General features: G+C 39.9%; 3 protein-coding genes across 4 annotated transcripts in view; 2 read left to right on the top strand and 1 right to left on the bottom strand.

Annotated features, from left to right (window-relative positions):
- DNAlig3 (DNA ligase 3) overlaps positions 1-26,534 on the bottom strand; it is a 78,815-nt gene that overhangs the window by 6,693 nt on the left and 45,588 nt on the right. The window contains exons 4-20 of one of the 2 annotated variants that reach the window (XM_069133396.1): positions 22,133-22,371; positions 21,032-21,111; positions 20,686-20,763; positions 20,354-20,555; positions 18,218-18,373; positions 14,673-14,808; positions 14,499-14,574; positions 14,157-14,244; positions 13,991-14,068; positions 13,415-13,538; positions 13,135-13,205; positions 12,598-12,744; positions 11,371-11,582; positions 10,825-11,254; positions 10,647-10,738; positions 1,638-1,728; positions 1,349-1,570 (exon numbers count right to left, since the gene is read on the bottom strand). In XM_069133396.1, coding sequence (XP_068989497.1) covers positions 1,364-1,570; positions 1,638-1,728; positions 10,647-10,738; positions 10,825-11,254; positions 11,371-11,582; positions 12,598-12,744; positions 13,135-13,205; positions 13,415-13,538; positions 13,991-14,068; positions 14,157-14,244; positions 14,499-14,574; positions 14,673-14,808; positions 18,218-18,373; positions 20,354-20,555; positions 20,686-20,763; positions 21,032-21,111; positions 22,133-22,371 — 2,507 coding nt within the window. In that variant the 3' untranslated portion in view covers positions 1,349-1,363. Of the gene's footprint in view, positions 1-1,348; positions 1,571-1,637; positions 1,729-10,646; positions 10,739-10,824; positions 11,255-11,370; positions 11,583-12,597; positions 12,745-13,134; positions 13,206-13,414; positions 13,539-13,990; positions 14,069-14,156; positions 14,245-14,498; positions 14,575-14,672; positions 14,809-18,217; positions 18,374-20,353; positions 20,556-20,685; positions 20,764-21,031; positions 21,112-22,132; positions 22,372-26,534 lie in introns of those variants that run through there. The other variant, XM_069133397.1, reaches the window with a different exon arrangement.
- On the top strand, positions 4,891-6,011 carry LOC124212843 (tryptase delta-like). The gene has a single exon (XM_046613359.2). It carries the CDS (start codon positions 4,953-4,955, stop codon positions 5,862-5,864), a length of 912 nt encoding a protein of 303 aa, XP_046469315.1. The 5' UTR covers positions 4,891-4,952; the 3' UTR covers positions 5,865-6,011.
- On the top strand, positions 7,238-8,372 carry LOC124212842 (tryptase delta-like). The gene has a single exon (XM_046613358.2). It carries the CDS (start codon positions 7,305-7,307, stop codon positions 8,220-8,222), a length of 918 nt encoding a protein of 305 aa, XP_046469314.1. The 5' UTR covers positions 7,238-7,304; the 3' UTR covers positions 8,223-8,372.

Here is a 26,534-nt window from a genome sequence, read left to right as displayed (position 1 = left end):
GAACAGTACGAATTCGTAGCAAGACTGTTTCGCCATACGGATGTTTAAAAATGGGGCGGTATAAAAATTTAAGATGGCTGTGACGCGATCAAACATAAATGAATCGCATGGCTGAGTTCCTTTTTGAAAAATTATTTGTACCAGCGTATGTATGTACAATCTGTTGATCAATGACGTCAATAAACTCCAGAAAAATTGTCTTTCAAGAATATAGATTTTGAAAATTAACATTTACTCTTAGCAATGATGGGTTTGTACTCCCATAGCGAGTCCCGACGTCTGTACAACATGTATTAACTATTTCGGAGTCACGTCAAAGGAATGAAATTACCTGTTCAGCATGTTCTACCACAAAAGGGTTTCAGTCATTGATATGAAATAACGATGAATGTTTCCCACTCGTGATTCTTTGAAAGTGCACTGGCGGGTTAGCAGGGCAGAAACAAGATGCAGTAAACTTGAGCAGTTTTGAAGCGGCGTGCCTTACTCTATATACTTAATTAACATCGACATCGACACAATTTCCTTCCTCCTTCATCGACTAGGACGTTCTATAATCGCAACCGTTCGCAGACGGAACTGCTACTGCTTTGCTAAAGTTTGAATCAGGAAACTTGGGTAATTGCAAATCGTCGCGCTGTCGGTCATTCGTTCTCTTATACATATATACCGGAGGCTGCATCTCGCGATCAAAGAAACTACCGCCGAAATCGATTACCGGAGATGTAGGTACGAGAAAAGTGCACGTACGGATTTATTCGTTGAACTGAAAATAATCGAACCTATTTTTACCATCATGCCAAATCAGAGAATATCCGGTTGCAGCGACGTAACCTTACAAAACGGTGAAGACAAACGTACAATTCAACGTATTTTTCAGCGGTTAGTCAAACGGTACTGAATCAATACTCCCCGACAATTGAGCCACCTGGATACTCTTACATACATCGTGTATGTAAACTGGAATCATTTTCACTGCTTTGCCATGAGCCAAGCTTTCAAATACCGTCATAAGGGACAATAAATGGGGTCCATAGGAAGTTTTCGTCACGTGACAGTAATAACCGGATGATAAGTGGACCACACACGTTGTATCGATTACAGGGTAGTTAGGATGACAAAAAGCTAGATCCATTCTGACAATGAGGGTAAGCACTTGTGTCCACCCACTATATGTCCAGGACCCCGGATCGGTAGGCGCATTGTGGAAGAAAACCCGTCCGATACATTGGATTTCCAGTTTCTGTTGTTACTCTGGAAGGGGGGTCAGTTACGTTCCGGAAACATAGTACCTAAGTGACCATTATACAGCGTTCTGATGGCAGTGCACTGAATATTCAAAGATAGGTACTTGTCTACTTGCTTATTTCGAGTGTGACACATTGTGAGTGCATGAAATGAGTCCGTAGATTCGCCAATGATACAGGCAGCAAAATGGTGTTAAGGTAGCATTTTCGATTTCCGAAAAGTAAAAAAAAAAAAATTTGCCTGATTTACGCCATGCCAGGTGCACAATTCCTTTACATTCCGACTGAACTAATTCCGGTTTACGAAAAATTCTACGGTAGTTCTGGTCGCAAGAAAATGGTTAATAGCCAAATAGGTGCTTAAACAAATTTTCGAATGATATTACTCACTTGAATTATCGTCGTTGGAACTTCCGCCTTGGAATGAATAACGTGCGTGGCCAAGTGTTGATCTTCCTCTTCCAGCACCTTGGCTCCGAGTCTGTACGCTACAGTTAAGGAATCAGCAGCGACAAACAGTGTAATATGTATAAGCTGAAAGCAGATTCATCACGTTAGCATAATGAATTTGCTGAACTCCGCAATCATTTTTCAATTTGATCTCAAGCAAAATTTTTTGATTTACAACATATCATGGAATGCAGAAAACCGGTGAGCTACGACTCGGATATTTTTCTTGTAACAAGAGAACTAGAATTTCCATTTACATATGAATTTATGAAATAGCCCTACTCAATATTGGCAGCTTATTTTCAGCTAGCAAAGCAAATGTGGCACTAATTTCGAGCAATTTTATTCTTTTTTTTGGTGCGGGTAATAAACTGGGTTATAGAACTCACGCGGACTTAAAAGCAGTTTTGTCGATACCAGTGTGATTGAATGATAAGCAAATCGTGTACTGTGTATAGACCGCGGTAAAAGTTGGTATCGAACGCAAAGTGCTAAATGCACTCGGAGCACGATGGTCAAGACTTTTATATCGGTGGTTCTGACGTGCATCATATTGTTCCTCACCACAGGAGTCGGGTTCAAAGTCGCATCGTACTCCCCATCGAACACGACCGATTTTAATAGGCGTATCTTGAACGGGGATCAGTCTTATCCGCAAACCTTCCCTTACCCCATAAGGGTGGAGAAGAACGGTTCACTTTGCGGTAGTAGCTTGATAAGCACGAACTGGATCGTAACCGCGGCTCACTGCATACAAGACGCCTCGTGTCAGAGTCTCAAATTATACCCGTCAACCTGGCAACCGAGTTTGCGTCCGATGATACAGGCCGCAGATTGCTACACCCACGAGGAGTACAATTAGCCTATGACATCGTCCTCGTAAATATGACGGAAAACCTTCTTGACTACGGGCAATACGGATTGATTCCACTGCCCAGTCCAAGCATGGAATTTCTCCCAGGTACCAAGGCTACCATTGCTGGATGGGGAATTAACTACAATGGCAGTTCTCCCTATCGTGTGAACAGCGGGGAGACGGTCATTCAGCACTGGGAGGTCTGCAACAAGGAGTGGCAGGCCGATCGAGTCGACTGCCCCACGAAATCGGACTGCTCGGATTTGCCATTCAGGCTCTTGTGCGCCAAGGGTACAGGGAAATTCTCTCAAAGTGTATGCGCCGGGGATTCAGGGGGGCCGTTAATCGTTAACGGAGTACTAGCCGGCATCAATACTGCTGCGTCTTATATTGGCTCTGGTCGGAACGGCAGATCGTGGTTGGAAGTGAGACCATTCACCTGAAAGTCTTCGACTACCTGCCGTGGACATATAGTCATATTGATCCTAGCAAGGATACCGGGGATATATTGGTGACTCCGGAAGCACCGATTACTTTATCTATCAAACCGTACCTTTACCGGCAGGCTTCTTAGGATCCATCGACCACCATTGTCTGTCTGTAGGTCAAAACGGAACGACGAGCTGATCGATGAGCATTCAACACTTTTGTCCAACCTTCTTCCTGATCCACCGGATTCCGCTGTTTCAACAACGTATCAAGGAATTTCGCATGATACCATGCTGCAGTTAATACAAACTATCTTTGTCCAATTGATATGTTACGAAATAAATTTATGGCAAATTGAAAAGTTTTTTCTCCACCCTGAGTCTTAGCCGATCAGTAGAACTTGGTTTACTTCTAGCAGCTAGGTCACGCATAGCTGGGTTAAATGTTATTGACCATCACCATTGTTCATTCAGCTTTGGGACCATTCTGTCATGTGGGCAAAAAGCATTTCCATTGAGTCTGCGTAAGCATACAGGATCTTTCATCCCTGCGGCGGTTTTGACGATTTATTAATCATACAAGTGCATTATGCACGGAATAAGAATCGGCAAAGAACTAATAGCAGAGAAGAGTGTCAACACCAGTTCAACCACGATAGTCAACAATTTCTCGAGGATTCTGATTTGCTCCCATTTATTGCCACAGGTCTAAGGACGGAATCCCAAATAAAGTCCCGGCGACGAGTAAAACCGTCTATAGCGGTAAGCGTGTCATGAGCGGGAAACAAGCCAACCAACTCGAGAGATTTCTTGTATTCGGTAAGACTGGATGTGGATGGTTTGCTCTGCAGCGGTACTGTTGTCGGCAATTACTGGACGAGTAAGTTTAACGATTAAGAGTTTAAGTCTAGCAGGTCGCAGTGCCGGATGGACCTCTTTAACTGTGTGACCTTCCTGATACACCGAAGAAAGTTTTGTGTGCAGAAGGTACGGGACATCTCCTCGAAGTATTTGCAGCGGCGATTCTGGGGAACCTCTTATAGCCGACGGGTTAATCGCTGGTGTTAACATTGCCTCAATCTACATTGGACCTGGGATGGGCGGTGAATGTGGAATGGGAACGTCGACGCTGCACACTACTGTGGTTGACTATCTGTTGTGGATATGTTCTTTCACTCAGCCCGATGGATATTGCGCGGACGATATTCAGACAGATCCGGAATCTGACAATACTATGCCTATCTGACAAGAGTAGACTTTCTAGGCTAGCTGAAGAGCAAGATCAAAGGTACAGTAAAGTGGCGGCTTAGCATTCGACTACAGTGCAGGATTTTATACACTCTAGGGACTCAATTAGTTGTACGGTCTGTATAAGTAACACATAATATGATATGGTATAGAGAAACATGTTGATACTTTGTTCTCCAGAGTTGAATCAGTGAAACATATAGAAAAAATATCAACGATAGTAAACCAAAGATGGTGATGTCATTGTTTTTTTTTTTTATTCCAGTCTAACAAATATATTTTTGACCAAGTTTCTTTCGTTATATGTAAATCGTGAAAAATCGCCCGGAACCCTCGTCAAGCACGAAACTAACAAGACGTGACATATGAAGATTGAACCACATGAGCGTGTGAGAATTTTTAACGCAGTTGAACAAATTGTTCAGAAACATTTCAGACCATACTGTTTTCGAGACACGTGTATAATGCTCTCGTGCAGTAAATTTTCATTTGAATAATCTATAATCGATCTTTCGAAGGCTTACGGTTATCACGCGTGACGATTCGTAACGGCGCCATGGATCGCGTAGCTAATGAACAACAGGTGTAATGAAATTCGAATGAACCTGAAGGTAATGTTCCGAACACGGTTGCGAGGATAGAATGATAAGCGAATTGCACACGGTATATGAATCAGGGAGTAAGTTTGGATCGAAAACAAAGTGCTGCGAACCGACGAGCAATATGAAGCTCAATACTTTATCTGTTATTTTTACGTGTGCCCCGTTACTACTCCTTCTCCATGGAAGCTCAAGGTCAACCGCGCTCGCATCGCCTTACGGTAGCAACGATTCTGGCAGGCGCATCATGAACGGACAGCAAGCCAATCCCGCAGATTTTCCATTTTTCGTGAAACTCGTCTCGGACGGAATACTCTGTGGCGGCAGCATAATAAGCAACTACTGGATCGTCACTGCGTGTCACTGTATATTCAGGGCTAGATGTCAGGCGATAGAAATATACCCTTCGAATTCACAGCGTGGTCAGCCGCCGCCGATACACGCAGCACAATGCGTGATCCACCCCCAGTATGACCCAACACGGCACGCCTTCGACATCGCCCTCATAAGAACCGTGGAAGACATGGTCAGCGGTGGACTTAAAGCGATCACCCTTACGCCACCAGGCACCCGTTACCCTCCTGGCACCCCGGCCACCATCGTGGGCTGGGGAAAGATAGGATACAACGCATATCCCCAAACTCTTTTACGCGGACAGTCTGTCCTTGTGCCCTGGGACGTGTGCAATGCCCAGTACAAGTCTGGTTCGAATCGTTGCAGAGGCAACCCGAACTGTGAAAATATACCGAACAGAATATTGTGCGCGCAGGGCCAAGGGTCGGCTCCGCAAAGTGGTTGTGGCGGGGATTCTGGAGGACCTTTCATTATTAACGGGAATCTAGCAGCGATCAACACGGCTGCAATATACACCAGTCGCCCCACGTTCAGTGCAGGATGTATACTTGGGAGTGCGACGATGCACACCAGTATCGTTGACTATCTACCATGGTTATTTTCTCTTGTTGACCCTAGCGTCAATACGGCAGGGTTTCCAGTAGCTCCAGAATCCAGCAATACTTTAGTCATCGAAAGCTGAGGTATATTTCCGGACCGATTATCAAGGCGGTAACGGGTGATGGGGAACAAATAAAAATCTGATTAGTGGATGGCTTTTAACATTTTCCATTTTTACACACGATGATGGGTTTACTTTGGTCAATCAAATAAATACATGGAAAAATTCCGATACTGTGTTAAACACAATTCCCGATCATCCCTCGAAATAAATTTCAAAAGCATCGCATTCACTTTCAGTTGGCGTCCTGAGCCATCAGTCATTTCATAACGCACCGGCGGCCATATTGGCAAGGGCGAGTTCGCACCATCAAGATAACCGAAGCCCACTATTTCCGCTTCCCTTCCTCACAGCGAGGGGTACATAAGCCAATCTTTTCTCGGCCACAAGCCATTCGTAGTGCAACTAAGCTTTGGTGTCCATTCTCTCGTCGTTCTAATGCAGGTGTACTAATCCGCACGTCCTTGGTGTCACGAATTTGAATACAAATACCACTCGCCGTAGCGAGGCACGCGCACTGAGCAATACGTGCAAATTGCCAATGTTGAACAAGGAATAGCCAGCTTATCACATTATTTTTACGCCAAGTAGAAGGCACCATTTAGTTTACATTATATCAATTTTATCGTTTCAATAAACACGGATTCGTCGAATATAGGGAATTATAATATCATAAACCTATCACCGTCGACGATAAACATACCTCCGAACGTACCAGTCCGAGTTGCAACAACGAACTGAGCATTTGCAAGCCGCGCACTTTGGGGTCGAACAAACCCGCGACACATCCGGCGGAAGTTCGACGGTTACATATGTAATTCCGTGTGGATAAAATAATTCTTTTCTGCCATTTTGATGCTTCTACTTGCGAAACTATTCATATTTTGTGCACGTTGTCGGGGTATAATGGTTTGCAGAAAACACTAATGGACACTTTTACAATTGAAGTGATTTTGATGAAATCTTGTTTTACTACAACGTGTCGAGAAAAAATATTGCCAACTTAATTTACAGCATAACTTGTATAAGCTATCTGCTTCAAAATACTCTGAAATATCGCTCGGAACCCTCGTCAAGCACGAAACTAACAAGACGTGACATATTAAGATTGAACCACATGAGTGAGTGCGAATTTTTTCATTGCAGTTCAATAAATTGTTCAGAATCATTTCAGACCACACCGTTTTCGAGACACGTGTATAATGCATTCCTGCGGTAAAATTTCATTTGAACAGCCTATAATCGATCTTTCGAGGGTTGGCGCTTATCACGCGTGACGATTCGCAACGGTGCCATTGCATCGCGCAGCTAATGAACAAGAGGTGTAATGAAATCCGAATGAATGTGAAGGTAATTTTCTCAACACAGTTGGACGATTGAATGATAAGCGGATTGCACACGGTATATGAATCAGGGAATAAGTCTGGGTCGGAAACAGAGTGCTGCGGACTCACGAACATCATGAAGCTCAATACTTTATCCACTATTCTTACGTGTGCCCCGTTACTACTTCTTCTCCATGGAAGCTCAAGGTCAACCGTGCTCGCATCGCCATACAGTGACAACGATTCTGGCAGGCGCATCATAAATGGACAGCAAGCCAATCCCGCAGATTTTCCATTTTTGGTGAGACTCGTCGCGGACGGAAATCTCTGCGGCGGCAGCATAATAAGCAACTACTGGATCGTCACTGCGGCTCACTGTATATTCAGGGCTAGATGTCAGGCGATAGAAATATACCGTTCTAACTGGCAGCTTGGTCAGCCACAGCAGATACACGCTGCTCAATGCGTGATCCACCCCCAGAACGACCCGAGACGGTACGCCTTCGACGTCGCCCTCATAAGAACCGTGGAAGACATGGTCAGCGGTGGACTTAAAGCGATCACCCTTACGCCACCAGGCACCCGTTACCCCCCTGGCACTCCGGCCACCGTCGTGGGCTGGGGAAAGATAGGATACAACGCATATCCCCAAACTCTTTTACGCGGACAGTCGGTCCTTGTGCCCTGGGACGTGTGCAATGCCCAATTCAAGGCTGGTTCGCTTCGTTGCAGCGGCAACCCGAACTGTAACATTGAAGATATACCGAACAGAGTATTGTGCGCCCGGGGCCAAGGGCAAGATCCGCAAAGTATGTGTGGCGGAGACTCTGGAGGACCTTTAATTATTAACGGGGAACTAGCAGCGATCAACACTGCTTCAATGTACGGCAGTCGGCCCATATTGACTGCAGGATGTGTACTTGGGACTGCGACGATGCACACCAGTATCGTTGACTATCTACCATGGTTGTTTTCTCTTGTTGACCCTAGCGTCAATACAGCAGGGTTTCCGGTGGCTCCAGAATCCAGCACCACTTTGCCCGTCGATGGTTGAGGCATATTTTCGGGCCAATTGGCAACTCGGCATCGAGTGTTGGGAAACAAATAAAAATTCAAGTAGTGAATGGCTTTTCAAATTTTCCACACTTACACACGATGATGGGTTTACTTTGTTCAACCAAATAAATACACGGGAAAATTCCGATACTGTATTAAACACAATTCCAGACCATTCCTCGAAATAAATTTTAAGAGCGTCGAAACAATTTCCTAGTACCGTTAATGACGACTATTCGTGAATTGATAAGTTATTCTCTAGTAAATGTCTAGTTGAAATAGCGCTGCTGTATGAGTGAATGATTGTTAGCTGCAGTGGAGCTAAACTAATTCTCCAGATCCAATGTACGAGACTGATGCAATTTGATACTGATAAGCTTGCAGTCAAAGGAGCTGGCAAGGAGGTATACTAATTCCAAGAAAGAAAAAAAAAGAAAAAAAAAAAACAAGGAGATCCTTACTGTCGTTCGCTCCGCGAAGGAAAATCGCTACAAATAACGCGTTACCAAGTTACCCAGAAAAAGGTATCGTTGAGACAGGCCTAATTTCACACCTAAAGCCCAGATTCACGAATCAGGCATATTCAGCTAAATTCTGGTTATAATAATGTAATTTTTATAAATGTACAGTCGTTATTTATTGGGAAATATGCGATTTTGTCTCTAAAACGATCTCGTTTGGTGACTGATTCAAGTCTAATCCATGCAGTGAAACTAAAAATATATCAAACTCGCTTCATCTCATTTTCCGCTTCGTGAATCAGAAATATTACATGATCCAGCTGTACCGTTTCACCGGGTGCGGTAAGACCGTAACTTTTTCAACTTCATTAGTTGACCTAGACTTCGAAAAATCGACTAGACGCGATAAAACAACAATATTTTGAATAAACCAAACCCCAATCGAACTGATTATTTGTTTATTCAATCGTAAAAAGGGCTACGCTAAAATCGATGTATGTAAATACGTGACTGCAGTGGCGATTTGCGACCGAAGCTTTTGCAGTTGAAAGAGTCAACGGGTTGCCCTATTTCCGTGGCAAGCAAACTGTTATTCCGTCTGCCTGCTAGTATACATAGGTATGTGCGGAGTACATACATACTTTGCGAATGCGAAGACAAGTCTCTTGTTTCCCGCTACTCGTGTCCACGATACATAAGTTGAACACGGGTGTTTCAAAACAAGTAAGGTAAAGAAAAATGCACCAAACCTCACATTGCGAGTTTCAAAATTATGTTAAACACGACAGGCTGCTGACCAACAAGAAAACTTTTCCGTCACTTACACATAAGCTAACGATATTTGTCGGTAGAAAACTTTCCGCTCATTCGCGTGAAAACTTTTAAGAGGAAAAAGTGACTTTTGAATTGCTCTCTAGGTTGCAAAAAGTGCTATAAGTATAGGTACAGAGAGTTGGGGCATCCGCCAACAACGTTTACTTTACGGAGGAATGTAACTTGAATTTCCCGAGATGTGACCAAAGGTTGGTTTCGGTATTGGTAAACGGTAGATAGGTACTACACTCCATTTCGCGTCATCGAAAAATTTGCTCAACGATGGCCGAAGGACTCGTTAATATTGTTATTATCGTTGTTATTATTTACCGTTCGATTGGTCAGGCGCACGTGATCAATCGCCAATTAAGTTTATAAGAAATAACAACCTTATTTTTCATCTTTCATTCGAATTCAAACAAACGATTCCTTCGTTACATTGCATGTTTTTTTCTTTCCTTTTACTCGTTTTCTCGCTTCAGTGAAGAAGCAATTTTATCGACTTCAGGTACAAGTAATAAGCGTACGGTACATAAATACACACGAAAGAAAGGTTTCAAGAGTTTGCGTAGATATAAATATGTGTTCATTGGGTTTTTCACTCTTTCCCTTGCTCATTTTTCCGCTCTCCATATAACGTGATGCAAATAAAAAGAATGAGAAAAAAATCGCAAATCCCGTGGGATTCGCCAATGGAAATATTGATTTCTTCTCGAACGCAATATTAAAACGGCAAATGAGATTATACAAGGGATTCCGGCAAACCCATGATTTTTTTTTTTTCACAAATTCGAAAGTTCAAAGGTATTTGCTACTCCACTCATAAGCCTTTCACATTTTTTTATACCCGTATTGAAAAAGATCGCAGAGTCTACACGATTCAGCCTCGGGTTTATTACTGAACGGGTTTGTCAATCGGTTTTTTAAAGAAGGCTTAAGCCATCCTAAAAATTTTCGCTTTAAAAACAAATACGAATGTTAACCCGTTATTATCATCGATTTCCTGCTTCATTAAACAAAGTACCTGATTTATATGATCGTGGTAATTAGAGTTGGACTATTCTTGACAAAAAGAAGCAAACATTTATACCTACTTGTGATGTTCGAGACGATCATAACCGACCTTCAAGATTTCTATAAAAGGATACGTTTTCAGAATGTTTCGAAGAGCTTTTCGCCTGTCCTTCTTTACGTCCCGCGCCAGTAAAACTCGGACAGTTTTGAACGCTTTGTTGGTCGTCTGAATGAAAAGAATCGTCGATAAAGACAAAAGATTGTTCGGTCAATTTGTCTATAAAATACAAGGTGATAACCAGCTAAACTCACGTGATCAGTGTAGTCCGATTCATCGAGATCCCGAGGTAATCTCTTCCTCTTGGATAATCCATCCCCTTCAGAAGAGGTTGACGTTGTTGAAAAATCGGGTTCCTTCTTCATTTTGACATCGATTAGGACGTCGCTTTTCCGCTTTGCACCACGACGAGTCGACGGATGAGCGTCTTCGCCGTGGCTCTTAGGTTCTTCCTTGATTTCGGTGGCCGTTTTAACATCGCCTTCGAGTTTCACTTCGCTTCCATTGCCCCGAGCAATTCCGTTCCGAGATAACAACGAGGGGTTTTTTTCATCGCATTTCTCCGTCTCGGATTTTTCATCTAGTTCCTCCTGATTGTTGCCGGAATTACCGTCGTTTTCAATCTCCGATTTTTCCGCCTTCGGTTTCAGCATCGAATCCAGGGATCGCTGTACGGTCGAAGTGCTGTGGAAAAAAGAAAAAAAACAAAACGGACATTAGAAGCTAATATCGTCAGGATACTAATCGTCATGTATCATGTTATTCGTGTATCACAAAATTAAGATACAGATTGTAATCACCTCGTGGTCTGATTTCCCAGCAGTAGACTGACGTCAACGGAATCGGAACTTCTCGCGAAGAGAGTCCGCAATTCTTTCAGCGACGTCGCGGTCTTCCAATCCTTGTCATCCCGGATGCGGGTTACTCGAGGAAATCGAATGCTGATTCCGTCAGCCGTGTGAACTCCTTGGTTCGTGAATTCTGCCCCGGTTATTTCCCAGACGGGCTGTTTCTGCGAATCAATAACACACATACACACACATATACAATATATACATACAAAATTATAATGTACCCCTGTCGATTCAGATGAGTTATATAATTCTTATAGGTCTTGAGAGACTTGAGCTGTCTTGACAAAAGATGCACGTCGTCCCTTTTTTCATACAATACTTTAATCCGACTCTCAATCCCGGATAATATAGATTTTTCAGGTACCGGGTCTGGCTTTCGGAGATAAAAACTTAGCCCGATGCTTCGCGGCAGCTCAGTTTCAACATCTTTCACATTTAAAAATTCGATCACAATTAATTTTTCACCGAGTTCAATCGAAAAAAAACTTACATTATACTATGATTCCAGTCGAAATTATCATTGTTCGGATAATTTGATTCAAGAATGATCACATTCATGCAAGAATTACAGAATTCACCAACGTTTCTCACCGCTACGAAAATTTGGTAACTTTCTTCTCACCATGCACGCGAAATTTACAGTGAATTATAATTTCTTTCTTTTTTGCACCCGAAAACATCGAAGTATACCAATGTTCCGTTTTCCGGTTTTCCAGCCACATAATTCAGTTTTACAGAGGCAACGCGATTGCGGGGAATTGACTCAAAAGTAGTAAAACGTTCGTCACGCGAATTGAAAATACAAACAATAATAAAATTCAATAATCGCGGTTAAATTTGTTCATTTCTAAAATACCGAACACGTATCCTAAATAATATGAAAGTAAATTCAACCTTCGATCGAATTTATATGCGGTAATAAATTGTTGGCTTGAAATCTCAACTATTCGACGAACTCAAATACCACGTGTGTATTTATTTACGCGTATATGGATAATAAATTACATGCGAAAATATTCGATGCGGCATTTTTCGGTGTAAATATTACCACGCCAAGTTCCATAATTTCTTTACACAGACTGCTTAGAGTCCGTATTGCATAACGGCCCTGGGTTATAGGCCACATATCGAGAAGTAAAGTCCACAGAATTTGGAATTTAAGCATATGCCAACCTTCGGGTCCTTAGCCACAAAGTCCGGGACCATTGCCTTGTTCGCGTGGAGCCAACTCGGCAGCAGATTCACGTCTTTGCCGATTTTTTCCATCTTCAATTCACCCTGGAGTCGCTCGAGAGTAACGTCATCGTGACCCGTGTGAACCTGTGGCCGATTATCACTTGAATTTCGCAGAATGACAGAGATGCGATGACGAGGAGACAAGAAAATGGAAAACAAATTTATCCAGAAAATTCATGTATGACTGGCTAATCATGTGTATCCTTTCAGTAAATCAGAGAAAAAGGTACATAATATATGTGTAAAAGAAATAGTAACGTTACTCACAGAAAACATGAGTCAAATTTTATATTCATTCGAGAGGCTAATTTGATTATAATTCAGTGATAACAGCTCGTTATGAATATGTGGGTTTCATCATAACAGATCAACTTTGCAGGCGAGATAATAGTGAAAAATGCAAAGTTAAAAATGCGATAATATAGTAAAATGAGTATTGGGAAAAGAGAGAGGGGAAATGTTTTATTTCTATACCTTAGTGACTGTGAGCCAACGATTTCGGTCCTCGTCGAAACAGCCCATCAAGAACACCGACATCATGCCACCTAAGAATTGTCGTGAAACATAAAATTTCAGAATTCGGTAAGGTCTCGTAAAATGTTATCGAAGAGTTGCCTATCATTTTTTCACACTAAATTGCATATCAAGTTTTGGTAAACTGTGGAGAAGCCGAGAACGTTTTTGAAATACTTGAGGCTTGGCGGGAATATATCAAGGTGGTTTCTAACACTCGATAAAAAGCGGTGATTCGAACCTTTTTTCCCGGTGCCGTACCATGCGCCGAGAACAACCAAATCTGCACTATCGGCCATCGCACCATCGAGCAAATAGTCCTTCTTTACCTTTAGCCAGTGTCGTTTTCCTGGCTCGTATTTTCCCTGCGTTAGAGAAACGGATGGATTGGTAAGCGAGATGACATTTCAAGAATCAGTTGATACTACGGAGATTTGATTTTTAACAACTTTTTGAAAAATTAGCGGTGACGATAAAAGTAGCGATTGCACTTATCGACAAGCAAAGACCGTCCGAAATCGAATTCGGTATTAATTGAAAATAGATTTTTATATTCAAAATCTGAGACAAGTTTGTGAAAAAATTTCATAAGACGGTCTAGTTTTCAGTAGCTTGAAATCAAAGTCTCAAAAAAACTTGGGAACGTAACTAAAGTAAACTCAAGAAATTGTAGCCCAAGTATCTAACAAGCCAAAGAACGCTTTTAAGAAACTTCACAGCCAGATCAAATCCGGTTCCATTTCGGACGATTGATCAAAACCGTGATGTTAAATCCGTTAAAAATCAAGACATGGTTAAGTATTTCGATAGTACGAACCGTTACATCCTTCAGAACAAGTCCTTCCAGACCCATTTTTATAACTTTCGCAATCATGTGAGCCAAGTCTTTCGGATCCTGGAAGAATAAAAAGTTATTTTAAAAAAGCACCGAAGGAATATCGTATCGACTTTTTTTATATCTTGATAAAGATTTGTTCTCATACCTGAACTTCCTCGACTTCTGATAACATTATTCGATTTGGTATAACAACCATTTTTTCTTTCAGAATTGACCGCCGTTTTTGCATCGATCTGAAATAGTTTTTTCAAGTTGTTAACATATTTCACCGGAATAATCCTGGATTCTAATTACTGCTCAAAAACGACACTGTCTTACAGAATGAAGTAAAAACGAAACGGAAACTTTAATTACGCCACTTTTCGAGCTCAGATCACTTGGAAATATTTTTTTGACCGAACGAAAATCATTAGCAAGAAATTAGACTCGGTTAATTGACTGTAGCTGGAGGATTCTAGACAAAGCATAGAATACATCGGTAACATACTTATCCATCAATGTTTCGCCATTGTAGTACAAACAATCGAACACGAACAAACAAACGTTGGCGTCCTTGAATTGAGCTTTCTGAAACACAAATGTTAAATAATACAAACTTATTCACAACACATTCGAAGATTCGTCTTTCTGCAGGCAAGCAGTAAATGGAATGAAAATGAACTTGCTTTGTGAACACCAAGAGATCCGAAGGGTAACGGTTTTCCGGTGTTTGTGTCAATCATGAGGACTTCGGTGTCTAGTATGAGATCATCACCTCCTGGAAATGCTTTCGATATAAAATCGTGGAAGTGGTTCACCTGCAGAAATTTCAAACAAACAAATATCAAGGATCAGGATTATCCTTAACCCTTTCAGTCACGCATTCCGTTTTTTTTTTTTTTTCTTTAATTTTTCTACACTGAATGCGAATCTAACGTTAAAAATTTAATAAAACTAAAAACAACCACTCAAATGGGGTGAAAACTGGATGGATTATCGACATTGTTTTAGACAGTGTTCTCGAATGAGATTTATATGAATATTTATTTTGAGACAGTACGATTTTAGGTAGATAGATAATATCTATATGAACCTCTAAGGAGGTTGAAATCTACATGAAATCTATACGTTCAATTTTGTAAATCTAATGGCCATTCTGAGATCTCAGTTTGTCAACCAATGAATTCCAAGCGTTTTTACCATACGTTTGTTATAAAATCTCTCCGCTAACGAATTACATGCCTGAAAATACGTATGGTTTTCTTTTTTTTTTTTTTTTGCACATGTTTATTAATAACAATTGTAATCAATTACGGATCGATAAAAAAAATCCTAATCATTCGAAAGTTTAAGTAATTTCTTTACCTGAAAATGCGAAAAAGTTGAGAATTTTACATTGAATATTATTGGAAATTGGGTTTCAGGTGTTGTATTTAATGACAGAGGTTCAAGTAGAGTATTTATATTTTATTTATTATTCAAACGACTATCCTGACTGAGAGTTGCCGGAGAACTGACCAATTGAACGGTCGAATTGAGCGCATCGAGCGCTGGTAGTTTTTAGCCGTTTGTATATCTTATTCTTCGCAAACAAAGATAAGCCCCTCGAAGAATGACCTAACGCCTTTTCTTTCTTCGAGCCATACAAACTAGTCATGACGTTATACAAAATATATTCTTACTTTACAACAAGATTATTTATGCTCATATCCCAACGAATATAAAAGAAAAAAAGGTGTTACCACCACAGTGGCTTCTGTGACTGAAAGGGTTAAACGGTAAGACTATAAAGACATAGCTGATCAGAGATCGAAGGGTTGCCCGATGGTTCGGGAACAGTATAGAGAATTGGCAAGTGCGATTCGTCGTCGAAGATTTACACTCTCGAATGGTGTTGCCGTTAACCAAAAGTTTTTCCCGGTTACAAGTAGGTAGGCGGTAGGCAGATGTATAACATCGGCGTGTCGTGGAAGGGAAAGGTTGAGAGAAGGTAAAAGGCGCATGGGAGATACATTGCTAACCGTTGAGATACAGAGTAATAGACCATCTACTCCCACGCGGACCGGCGCTCCCCTTTATATACGCATCGCTGCGTAGTTACGGGGGTTGAGGGATGATCGGATCTTGCCGCGAAACGGCGTGACCGAACATCGAGTAGTTGGTAGGTACGGATTCATGCCGGAATTGAAGAGTTTTCGATTTCGTACACTGAGGAAAATTACATTTGAATTACATTTTTAACTAGAAAAATTGAGTAAAACAGGTATCGTTAAAAAAACACTGTTTCAATATTGTTGGAATTACGAAAAACGAGCTACGCCCAACCATTTTGCGCTATCGTCGATCCCTTTTTGATAACTGCAACGCAAAATCAATTTCTTCGGTTTACTCTACTTTTTTTAATTGAACAAGACTTTAACGTCAATTTGTCGTTGCACGAGCGTTAAATTTTCGCAACAGTTGCGAAAAAATATAGCTAGAGTGATCGTAATGAGAAAGAATAGAGTAACGGATACTAGACTTTCCGGCAACGGCTAGAAAACTAATTTTCATTTTCTACCTGGAACTATATTTTTCGATTCTGGTAAAAAATGAAAGTAGTCAAGGACCGAGCGGTAACCGGAACTAAAAATTTCTCTCAGCGTATTTTTATAGTAGTTTCCCGTACTTCGGAATAATATATCGTTGAAGGAATGTCGATCATAAAAAAACGATCTGATCTTGAAAAGAAGAGAGAAGAGACCACTTGATTAAAATTCTGATCTTGGGCCCCGTTGGTAAAACGAAAGTGATTTGAAAGAGGTAAATGAATAAATTTCTCGTAAATCTATTAACCGAATATATGTGACAAGAAAATTAGCTCCACTTTTTGGAAAATTATCCAATCAATTTCGTTGTTATTTCCTAAAACTTAAAATTCGAATGAATTATAAGAAATTTTGAAAAGAACGACATTTCCGGAGCTGAAACAATTCAAAAAAACAAAAAGAGAATCAAAAAAACCACGCATAGGTGAAACGAAAAGGATTTTAGATCTTTTATAACGCGTAAAGATTAAAGGTTGAGGAGAGAGGTTGCCTAGCCTCGAACAACTTGAATTTCTACCGTGGCTATAAATTCTAAAGGAGTGTTTCGTTAATTGTGCGCATGATACACACCCATTTATTCGCGGAATTTTCACGTAGGTGCGTCCAGAGCCGTATGGAGTTTACAAGTTTAACCCCGATCATTCATTGGTCATGGTGACCGTCGTTTGGTGACCGAACAAACATTTAATCACATCGATTCGCTTCAGATTCTGCGCCTCGATCAACCCTATTTTTACGCCTTGATTCCAGGGAGGAAAAACAAAAGAGAGTTTAAACTATCCAAAATTAATTTTCCAGCTGTTACCGGAAAGTCTAGTATCCGTTGCTATTCTTTCTCATTACGATCGCCGTTGCTATTTTAATTTAACTAAAAAACTAGAGTAAACCTCAGAAACTGTTTTTGCGTTGCAATAACCAAAAAAGGATCGACGATAGCGCAAAATATTTACGCGCACCTCGTTTTTCGTAGTTTCAACATTATTCAAACAGTTTTTTAAACGATAATTGTTCTACTCAATTTTTCTAGTTACGAATGAAATTTTTCTCAGTGCAGGCCTCAACAGCTCAACTTTCAAAATCTTTAAACGAAAATTTAATAAAATATCGTTCAAATGTTGTTCTTTTATATGCCTAAGGTTTGAATAAAATAACTTTTTTATTATATTTCAAACAAAATTAGAGAAAATATGCTTTTTTCAACCTTCGAAGCCCATGTAATTCCTTCAGACGATTTTAATTGTGCGAAGTAACGATTTTTCCCCAAACACGCATCGTTACTGTAACGATACTAAACCTGATCCTTGTAACATTTTCAGGATTTTACGAATATCGTCGAATAAATTGTTACTTTTCATACTGGCATTTTTTCTTTTCCAAAAATCCCCAAAAAAAGATTTGAAAACGAGTCTTCTGATCGCCCGGACCCGGACCCAAATCGCCTTTCGAACCGCGAAACTGGAAGAAACTTCAACGTTATTCGAGTATCGGGGGCGTGTAATGTTGGGTTAATTTTGAAGGCGGTCGCGCAGCTCGTCTCCAACTACACAGGGATTCATGATGCGAGGTCGCCGTCGGACCCTCAGAACGGACACCCACCCTCCGGCTACTCTAGGAAAATATTTAGACTCGATTAGCTTACCTTGTGCGGCATGACGGGTTTCAAGGAGCGACTGAAGTACCGGAACTGGTTACCCTGCTTGTGGACTTGAACACGTTCACCGTCGTATTTGATCTCCGAGAGCATCCCGTCCGGACATTTCCTCATCGCCATTTCTACAGACTTGCACGCCTCGGCCTGCGATCCCAATTATAAAGTGAAATTCACGTTCAAGCTGAAGATAGACCGTATTTTTCAAAAACATTAAAGAAAAGCTTGGATGCGGTTTGGAAATTATTTAAAAAAATTTTTTATTTTATCGCGGTGAACCTCTTATGCGTAAAAACTCTGGCGTATACTCGACGAAAATTCGAATCGAAAATTTTTTTTTTTTTTTTTTCAAATCATTCGAGATACGAAGTTAATTCTAATACAAAAATTGTGTCGAAAACTTTTCGTGGATATGAAAAGAAAATTTTTTTTTTATACCTCATACAGCGTTTCGATGAGAAAAAAAAACCAAAAAACTCTCCGGTGATGAATAAATTTCGTAAAATATTGACGCGATTTTTTTTAACCTTCGATAATAACGTAAGATTCAAATTTACCCTTTTTTAAAAAATGTCGGATCAAGAAAGTTAAGCAACGTAGATTATTTAATTGAAAATATATCTCTTTTTGAAATATGGGAAAAATTTGATTTCTATGATACCGAGTTTAAAGTAAAAATCTTCTCAAGACAATTGAAAATAATGAGGTGAGATATTTGTTCGAATTCGAGGTAAAGTTTTCACCGCCTTTCGATTTAGGTGTACGTATATAAATGATATTCATTCGCGCGTATTTGCTTCGACAAAGATCGATTTCGTCCGTTTTACTTTCCCATGAGTTGTACGTATCAGCGAACGTTCGAATCGGTCTCGATGTTTATCTGCATACATTTTACCCACACGCGAAATAAGCACTTTCTTTGATATATTATTCAGGACGAAACTCGCTCCGAAAGAAACTCTGCCCACGCAGGAAAAGGTTGGAAAGTAATTCCTGCATTTTAAACTTTTCAATATTTCGATGAATCATCCGAGCTTGAAACTTGGAAACGGGTGTAGAGAGAGAGAGAGAGAGAGAGAGAAAAAAAAATGAAAATTTTATTAAAAATAAGTAAAAAAAAGGAAAAAGGAAAATAAAAATTGAAATCGAGAACGATAAGAATATAGGAAATATTTTTACGCTGTTGTCGCGATCCTCTATTCACTTTTCATCGGTGTCGACAAATAATAAGGGAGGAATGAAATAAAAACCATTGCAAAGATGCGAGTGCTCGTCAACGGAGCATTGATGATGCGCTCTTGTGAGGCTCGACAATACAAAATCCTCTACCCCTGTCGGCATTTATATTCCCCGAACAAACTGAACCGGAAGCGTTTTCCTGCAAACGCTCTGTAAAGCTCAAAGCCTCGATTGGTGAAGCGCTTTTGTGTAAGTCATCGTAACGTATCGTACATAGGTACTGTTTGAATGAAATCAATCGGAGTTTGGACGATCGATTTACAGATTAAGCAATTTGGTTCGCTGTAAACTGTGTAAAATTAAATCGAACGGGTTTAATAGATTTTTGACATTTTTTTTTTATGTGATTTCAAGTAAAGCATCAACCTTCAAGTTTTTCTTTAGAATATCAATATTATTTACTGTTTTTGTATTTTTAAACGGATCTTCGTAGTTCACCAATATGGGGCGGAGTTGAAAATCCAAATTTGGGAAGTTCCGAAAATTCTAAATTCCGAATTATTTGACGGCGAAACTTGAAGTAAGGAAGTCAAATTTTGACGAAACATCAAAGTTCCGAAAGTACGGAAACGAAAAAATTTTAAAATGCGAAACATCGGAATTCCGAATGTTCAAAGATTTTCAGTTTCATAAATTTCTGGCTTGGTGAAATTTCACCACTTTGATCTTTTTCTGTTTTGGATTTCGCCACGGAATAATTCAAAATTATGCGCTATCGGAACTTTTCAAATTCGGATTATATCAATATATAATTATCAATTGGCGACTAAGCCATAAAAAACTGAATAAAATATATCGATTTTCGAACCATCCAACTTTGCGCAGCAGAGAAAATTCGTAGTATTTATCATGCTTGATCAAAGCTTGGATCGACTGATCGAGACTCACCAGCATCGGTAAAACCGGCGTCATCAAAGTCAGACCGACTTTGCTACCGGTAGAAGTTCTCTTCGGATCGGTCTCACGATTACCAGCCGATTTTTTTGAGCTTGAAAACAAGGGTGAATCCTCAACGAATCTGGACACGACTGTCTCGAGATCACGCGATGATTGGAACGCAGCATACGCGTCGTCGTGGATGGCGTCTAAGCTGTTGAAAAGCGTTTGAAAAAAAAAAAAAAAACAACAACAGCGTTAAAATCGGATCAAAGTCGGTCTTCGCATTGGCAAAGAAATCGCTAATCCGCCGGTAATTGAAACCGATTCGAAACTATACTCACATGTGTTTCGGACCGGCTGTAATTCTCAAGTCATGTTTCACCTGTCTGATGATCATCTTCAAGTCATTCGCAGTGCATCTAAAGAGAATATTTATCATCAACTTATATTTGTACGCGCTTCGAAGCGATTCATGCTACCTATATAAGCCATTTCACCATTTGATCATTAATTTGAATGAAAACGTTCATTAAAATGTTCTCGAAACTGTAAATGATAAAGCCAACAAACTCAAATTTCTGTGTATTCATTTAATTAAAAAAAACAAATGTTTAAAAAAACTCTTAAAAATAGGTATGAGTTTAGACCGTCCAAGTTCTCACGAAACAGAGATATTTTTCTATTTACCTGGTAACAATGGACTTGAAATGTTGGATTTGTTCGTCCTCCTTGGTCAGCAGTGAGAGTTTGTCAAGAAATTGGTCAACCTGTAACAAACTAAGGATTTCACCCACTTCCGTACAACTCGCAATCGCAAATAGTTAGTTTCCGGCTCTCATTTCGAGAACGTCGATCAGCCGGAAGCCGAGTTAGGCGTGATAATCGAATCATGTATTTAATGAAATGCAAAACGGGCGTCTCAATGGAAGCAATCCGACCACAGTGACTCGTCTAAGACGTTCTAGATTGGTTTGAATCCAATAATCGTCGACAAATTCAGCTCCCCTTTGCGCGTAGCCAATTTCGTCTCAGCGATGTACGAAAATGACAATCCCGCGTCTTCCAGCTGCGTTCAGACACTTTTTCCCATTCATATTACTGTTTCTAAAACTATACCGCGTGTCCATGAGACAAGTGTGCACCTTGTGCGCGTGCGTCAAGTCGTTCGAATTTTATTGGCCGACAGTTATCCCAATCGCGACTGCCAGAAAATGTCCCTAGGAGCTCACCGTTACCTGTTGGCAATTGCTGTCGATGTTGTTACGAAAAACAGTTCGTCGATTCGGAGCTGATCCTAAGTAAAATAAATCAGACACGCGGTAATCGTGTAAATAAAATCGTCGAATTCCTTCGACGGTCAATTTATTACTGTAATCCGGAAATCATTACCAACAAAATACTTGACCGAAACTTGGCGCTTCTCTTGCAAACTCGGAAGAGGTTAGTTATGTTACGTAACATAACCTCTTTCGAGTTCGCAATGTTCTCATGCATGTTCGCAATCTGACGATTTGATTGACACGATTAACGCGTGTCTGATTTATTTTACATCGAATCAGCTGCGAATCGACGAACTGTTTTTCGTAACAACACCGACAGCAATTGCCAACAGTTAACGGTGAGCTCCTAGGGACATTTTCTGGCAGTCGCGATTGGGATAACTGTCGGCCAATAAAATTCGAACGACTTGACGCACGCGCATAAGGTGCGCACATTCCTCACGTACACACGGTATGTTATCGCTATATATAGGTATATATATATGTATATATTCGAACGTTGGTTTACCTCCCGTATCGTGAGGTGGCTCTGGGCGCTGGGTTGAAGAAGCGAACTATTCTCGAACGCCGCGTGTATAGTCTCGGCGACATCGCCCTGCTCAAGGTGTTCCAACATCTCGTCCTCGTCCTTGTTGAACATGCGGCTAAATAGCTTGACCAGCTGTTTACTCTGAAGGTTGTAAACTCGCTTAGTGACCCCGGGTAGCAGCATTTTGCACCAAAGCGTGACGTCGCCTTTGAAACCGTCTGCTCGACGCGGCGATATGAAAATACAAATAAAAATACAAACACAAATAAATGAATCATCGATGATGCAAGGTCGAGGAATATCGATCCCGCGAATATTTAGCACAGGGTAAAACGTAGGTATACCATTCCAAACGAGCACGCGTCGTCGCGATACGCGCCAAGAGCGAGCGATCCAGAAAATATATGGATCACTCGCTCAGTGGAAAGTTTCCGCCGTGCCGATGGGCGATTATTCTTATCGCTAATATTCAATGCAACAACTCGGCTTTGGGGCCAAAGGCTGCGGAGGAAAGGTCAGCACCGAAGTTGCCAGACTCGCAGGCTGCTACCGCCTGCAGTCTCCGACCCCGCCTCCATTTTCGATCGTGTATAAGATGTTTTTTTTTTTTCTTTATTTTACTTTTTCTTCATTCCATTGCAGCGTGTTTTACAATTTTATTTAATCAATTTTAACCGGATCACTTTCGTCGTACCGGCAAGATATTTTCAATCATATTCGTTGTTACCGTTGTCTTTTATTTTATCTCGAGAACGATCCCATCGAAATTCCTCTCGACGTTACATTTTCGAATTCGGACAGAATGTGAAATTTCAACTTTCTTGTAGACTGCGCAATAATGTTTGTACCTTTAACGTATACATACTATAAAAACCGTGCAAGAACACCGATCGTAAAAAGAAAAAGATGTTTTACAACCGGATAATCAATGTTGATATTAATACTTGGCAGTGAGGTAGAGAAAAATCATTCGTTGATTTAAGCTTGCAACGAATTGGACGTTATTACGCGCAAAATATCTTTGCAAATGTATAGCGGTTGTTTAACAATGAATAATTTATATCCTCGTGAGTATTGAGTAATGTTTGTTACGTATATCGATTGAAGAATTAACAATACACTTGAAGATATACCTCGAAAAAGTAGAGATATTGTTGAATTTACAGGAGATAGATGAAAGAAAAAGGGAAAAACTCGAAACTTTTGCTAATCAAGTCTCTGTTTTCACGGTTAAGACTTTTTTTCGTTAGTTTTCTTAAATCATCTGTCATGTTTCGTTTCGACTCATCTATTTATTTTTCTTTTCTTTTCTTTTCTTTTCTTTTCTTTTCTTTTCTTTTCTTTTCTTTTCTTTTCTTTTCTTTCTTCTTCTTCTTCTTCGCTCTGTTTGTACTAATAACTTGTACACCCAATCTACGCGACATTCGACGGACCAAAAAACAGGAGACAAACCAGACGCTCGTAAAATATTGTATGTATAACACCTATCCGTACATAACGTGTAAAGTAGAACGAAAATAAAGAGGAATAAAAAAAGGGAAAAAGAAAAAAATAGAGAATTCTGCACACGTAACGCGTATTTCACGCGTTTATGACGACGTTCGTTCTGTGTTTCCGATTGATCATAATAGACGCCGCGAACTCTTATCCAAGATTCCAAATTCCATTCTCCACGAATATTATGCATATATACACACATATACATATATATATATATATATATATTTTTTTTTTTCGAGAAATGTACGCAGAATCTTGCTGTCAGTCACTTTTTCGGTATCGAGAAACGCTGGCTCGGATATTCGAAATTTTTCCTGCATCGTCCCCTTACATTTCAGTGAATTGACCATTTCCAACGATAGTTAGCATTTTAATAATTGAATAAATAGTTTATTCCGACCACTTAACTCACGTAATTCGAATCCGCGGCTAGTGCTAAGAATCTCTACCTTACTCGAAAAAGAAATAACAATCGAACCGAGGTTCGAACCGCTTCGAAAAATGGCGTTCACCGAACTTAAAAGCCGTAAAAGTGAAAACGACACGATAATAAGCGGTTAAAAAATAGTATTTAAAAATTGCGTAAGGCGTCGCTTTATCTCGAGCCAGGGCCACACCTCTTCGAAAACGTCATTAACAATTCTTACGAAGCAAGAGTGTTGAATGCAGGCGTATCAAAGAATCGGAAGAATCTGCATCGTTTTTATAAATGTGCGGCCTTTAATAATAACAAATACGGTCAGCAAAGCGATCGATCATTCCCTGTCATTCAAGATTTACATATGTACACGCCTTTGCGTGTAAGAAGAGAGAGAGAAAAAAATGTTTATAATAATTTCAGCGTACGTCATGTAATCTGCTGATTTAACCAACATGCGCGCTACGGATATGCTCTGCATGTATAATATAATTATCGACTCGGCACTTTATCTATCTCCGTATGTTTTATTGACAATGTTTATTATATAGTCTCATTATACTTCAATTTATATGGTTCAAGATAATGTGTACATGGCTATATAACATCGGGCTATGAGAGAAGGTGCTGGAATTATACGAGAAACACCGAAATATATAATTATGTAACTGTTGTGTGTTTGAAACGAATCTTGAGGCCGTAGAATAATATCGAGAGTAAAGTCGGTTCAGGCAAGGGTTAAAAACCAAAAACCGAACGAGACGATTGATTTCGATTTAAATTACAATCGGGACGATGTTCTAAAATTTTTTTCTAATCGATTCGAAGCTTTTGCTGTGAATGATCAAAGATGATCGATTTTTTTTAACCCGATTAATAAAGTACGATCGATTATTTTTCCTCACAATCGGTTTTTGGTTTTCATTCCCACTAACGATGCAGTACAATATCAATTTATGTGATTGAAGTATCAATCGTGATCGTTGTTTTACTTACTAAGTACCGATTTGATACAATTAATGAAAGACGAATGAATACTTTCACCTGAAATCGAAAAATACTCTTGAATGAAACTATAAATCATCAAAAAACTTTTCCGCTATATAGACTACAGACTGAAATTTACGAAATTTTGGTTTCAAATGCACAGTTTCAAAAAAATATGAAAAAATCGATTGATCGATTAATTTTAACCGATTCAATCGAATCGTCTTCGACTATTTTTTTGGACTGGATTAATCGATGCATCGATTATTGTTAGCTTCTCAACGTAACGAAGCAACAAAATTTGAAAAAAAATCTAGGAAAATTTCAGTAAAAAAAAAAAATACAAAGTGCAAATTAGACATTGATTCGTGTGAAATTCATGCCAATCTATAATCTAACAGCGAAACGTCACCGTTGAATCGAATTTGCCACGACTAAGGTGGGCTGAACTTTTTTGTGGAATCGTTTAATGACTTATTTACGGTCGAGATATATTTTTTAAAACGAACAAATGAAAATTGTCAAGCCTGAAGAGACGAAGGCGTGAATATTTCATACGAAGCGGACAATTACAAACTGGCAAAAGCTTTGTCTGATGTATTTCTGGTTGATTTGTTGATTTTAAGTGGCATTTAGAAAACGAATTCGACGCCTCCCTTCAAATCATGTCGCAGTAATTACAGCCTCTCAAACTTTCGGGAGGAGACGGCAATAATAATGCTCGCCCGATTACCTGTCGCCCGTCTCGCATTCCACTTATTTTAGAGAAATTCAACCTCTCTCTCTCTCTCTCTCTCTCTCTCTCTCTCTCCTTTTTTTCTCAATATTCTTCTTAATTTACACCTAGTTATTTCGTACCCCAAGAGGAAAACAGAACCGTCGATGAATGTTGCCTTTTTTTTTTTCGTACGCTACAGATGACAATTTCCAAATTACGAAGCTCGGCAAGAATTCAAGCAATTAGACAATTACACAATTATTATCTGGATATTTTTTTCTACCATAACCGATGAAACATAGTTACAGGTGAAAAATGAGAATACAATTTTTTGTTTCGACCAGAGAATTTTTTACTACGATTATTTTTAAATTATCGTCATTCGCTCACTTTTTTTTCCACCTATTGCGATAATTCAATATCGCTGAAACTCAAAATCAATACCCAAGCCGTATTTAGCCTACTTTTGGGATAAGCAGAAAATTCAGGACATTATTCAATCTCATAGATTAACCAATTTTACGAGTAATGCAGAAACTATCGACGACACACTGAGCGATAAATAATCGACGCGTCGATTGATCGAGTCCAAAAAAATAATCCAACACGACTCGATTGAATCGGTGAAAATGAATTGATTAATCGATTGTTTCGTATTTTTTTTTTTTGAAACGGTGCATTTGAAACCAAATTTTTCCGTAAATTTCAGTATATAGTCTATATAGCGGAAAAGTTTTATGACAATTTATAGTTTCATT

Source organism: Neodiprion pinetum, chromosome 2 (genome assembly GCF_021155775.2).
Source record: "Neodiprion pinetum isolate iyNeoPine1 chromosome 2, iyNeoPine1.2, whole genome shotgun sequence".
NCBI classification, from domain to species: domain Eukaryota; kingdom Metazoa; phylum Arthropoda; class Insecta; order Hymenoptera; family Diprionidae; genus Neodiprion; species Neodiprion pinetum.
Note: the sequence above shows the minus strand (reverse complement) of the source record. Positions and strands in the feature narration are given on the sequence as shown.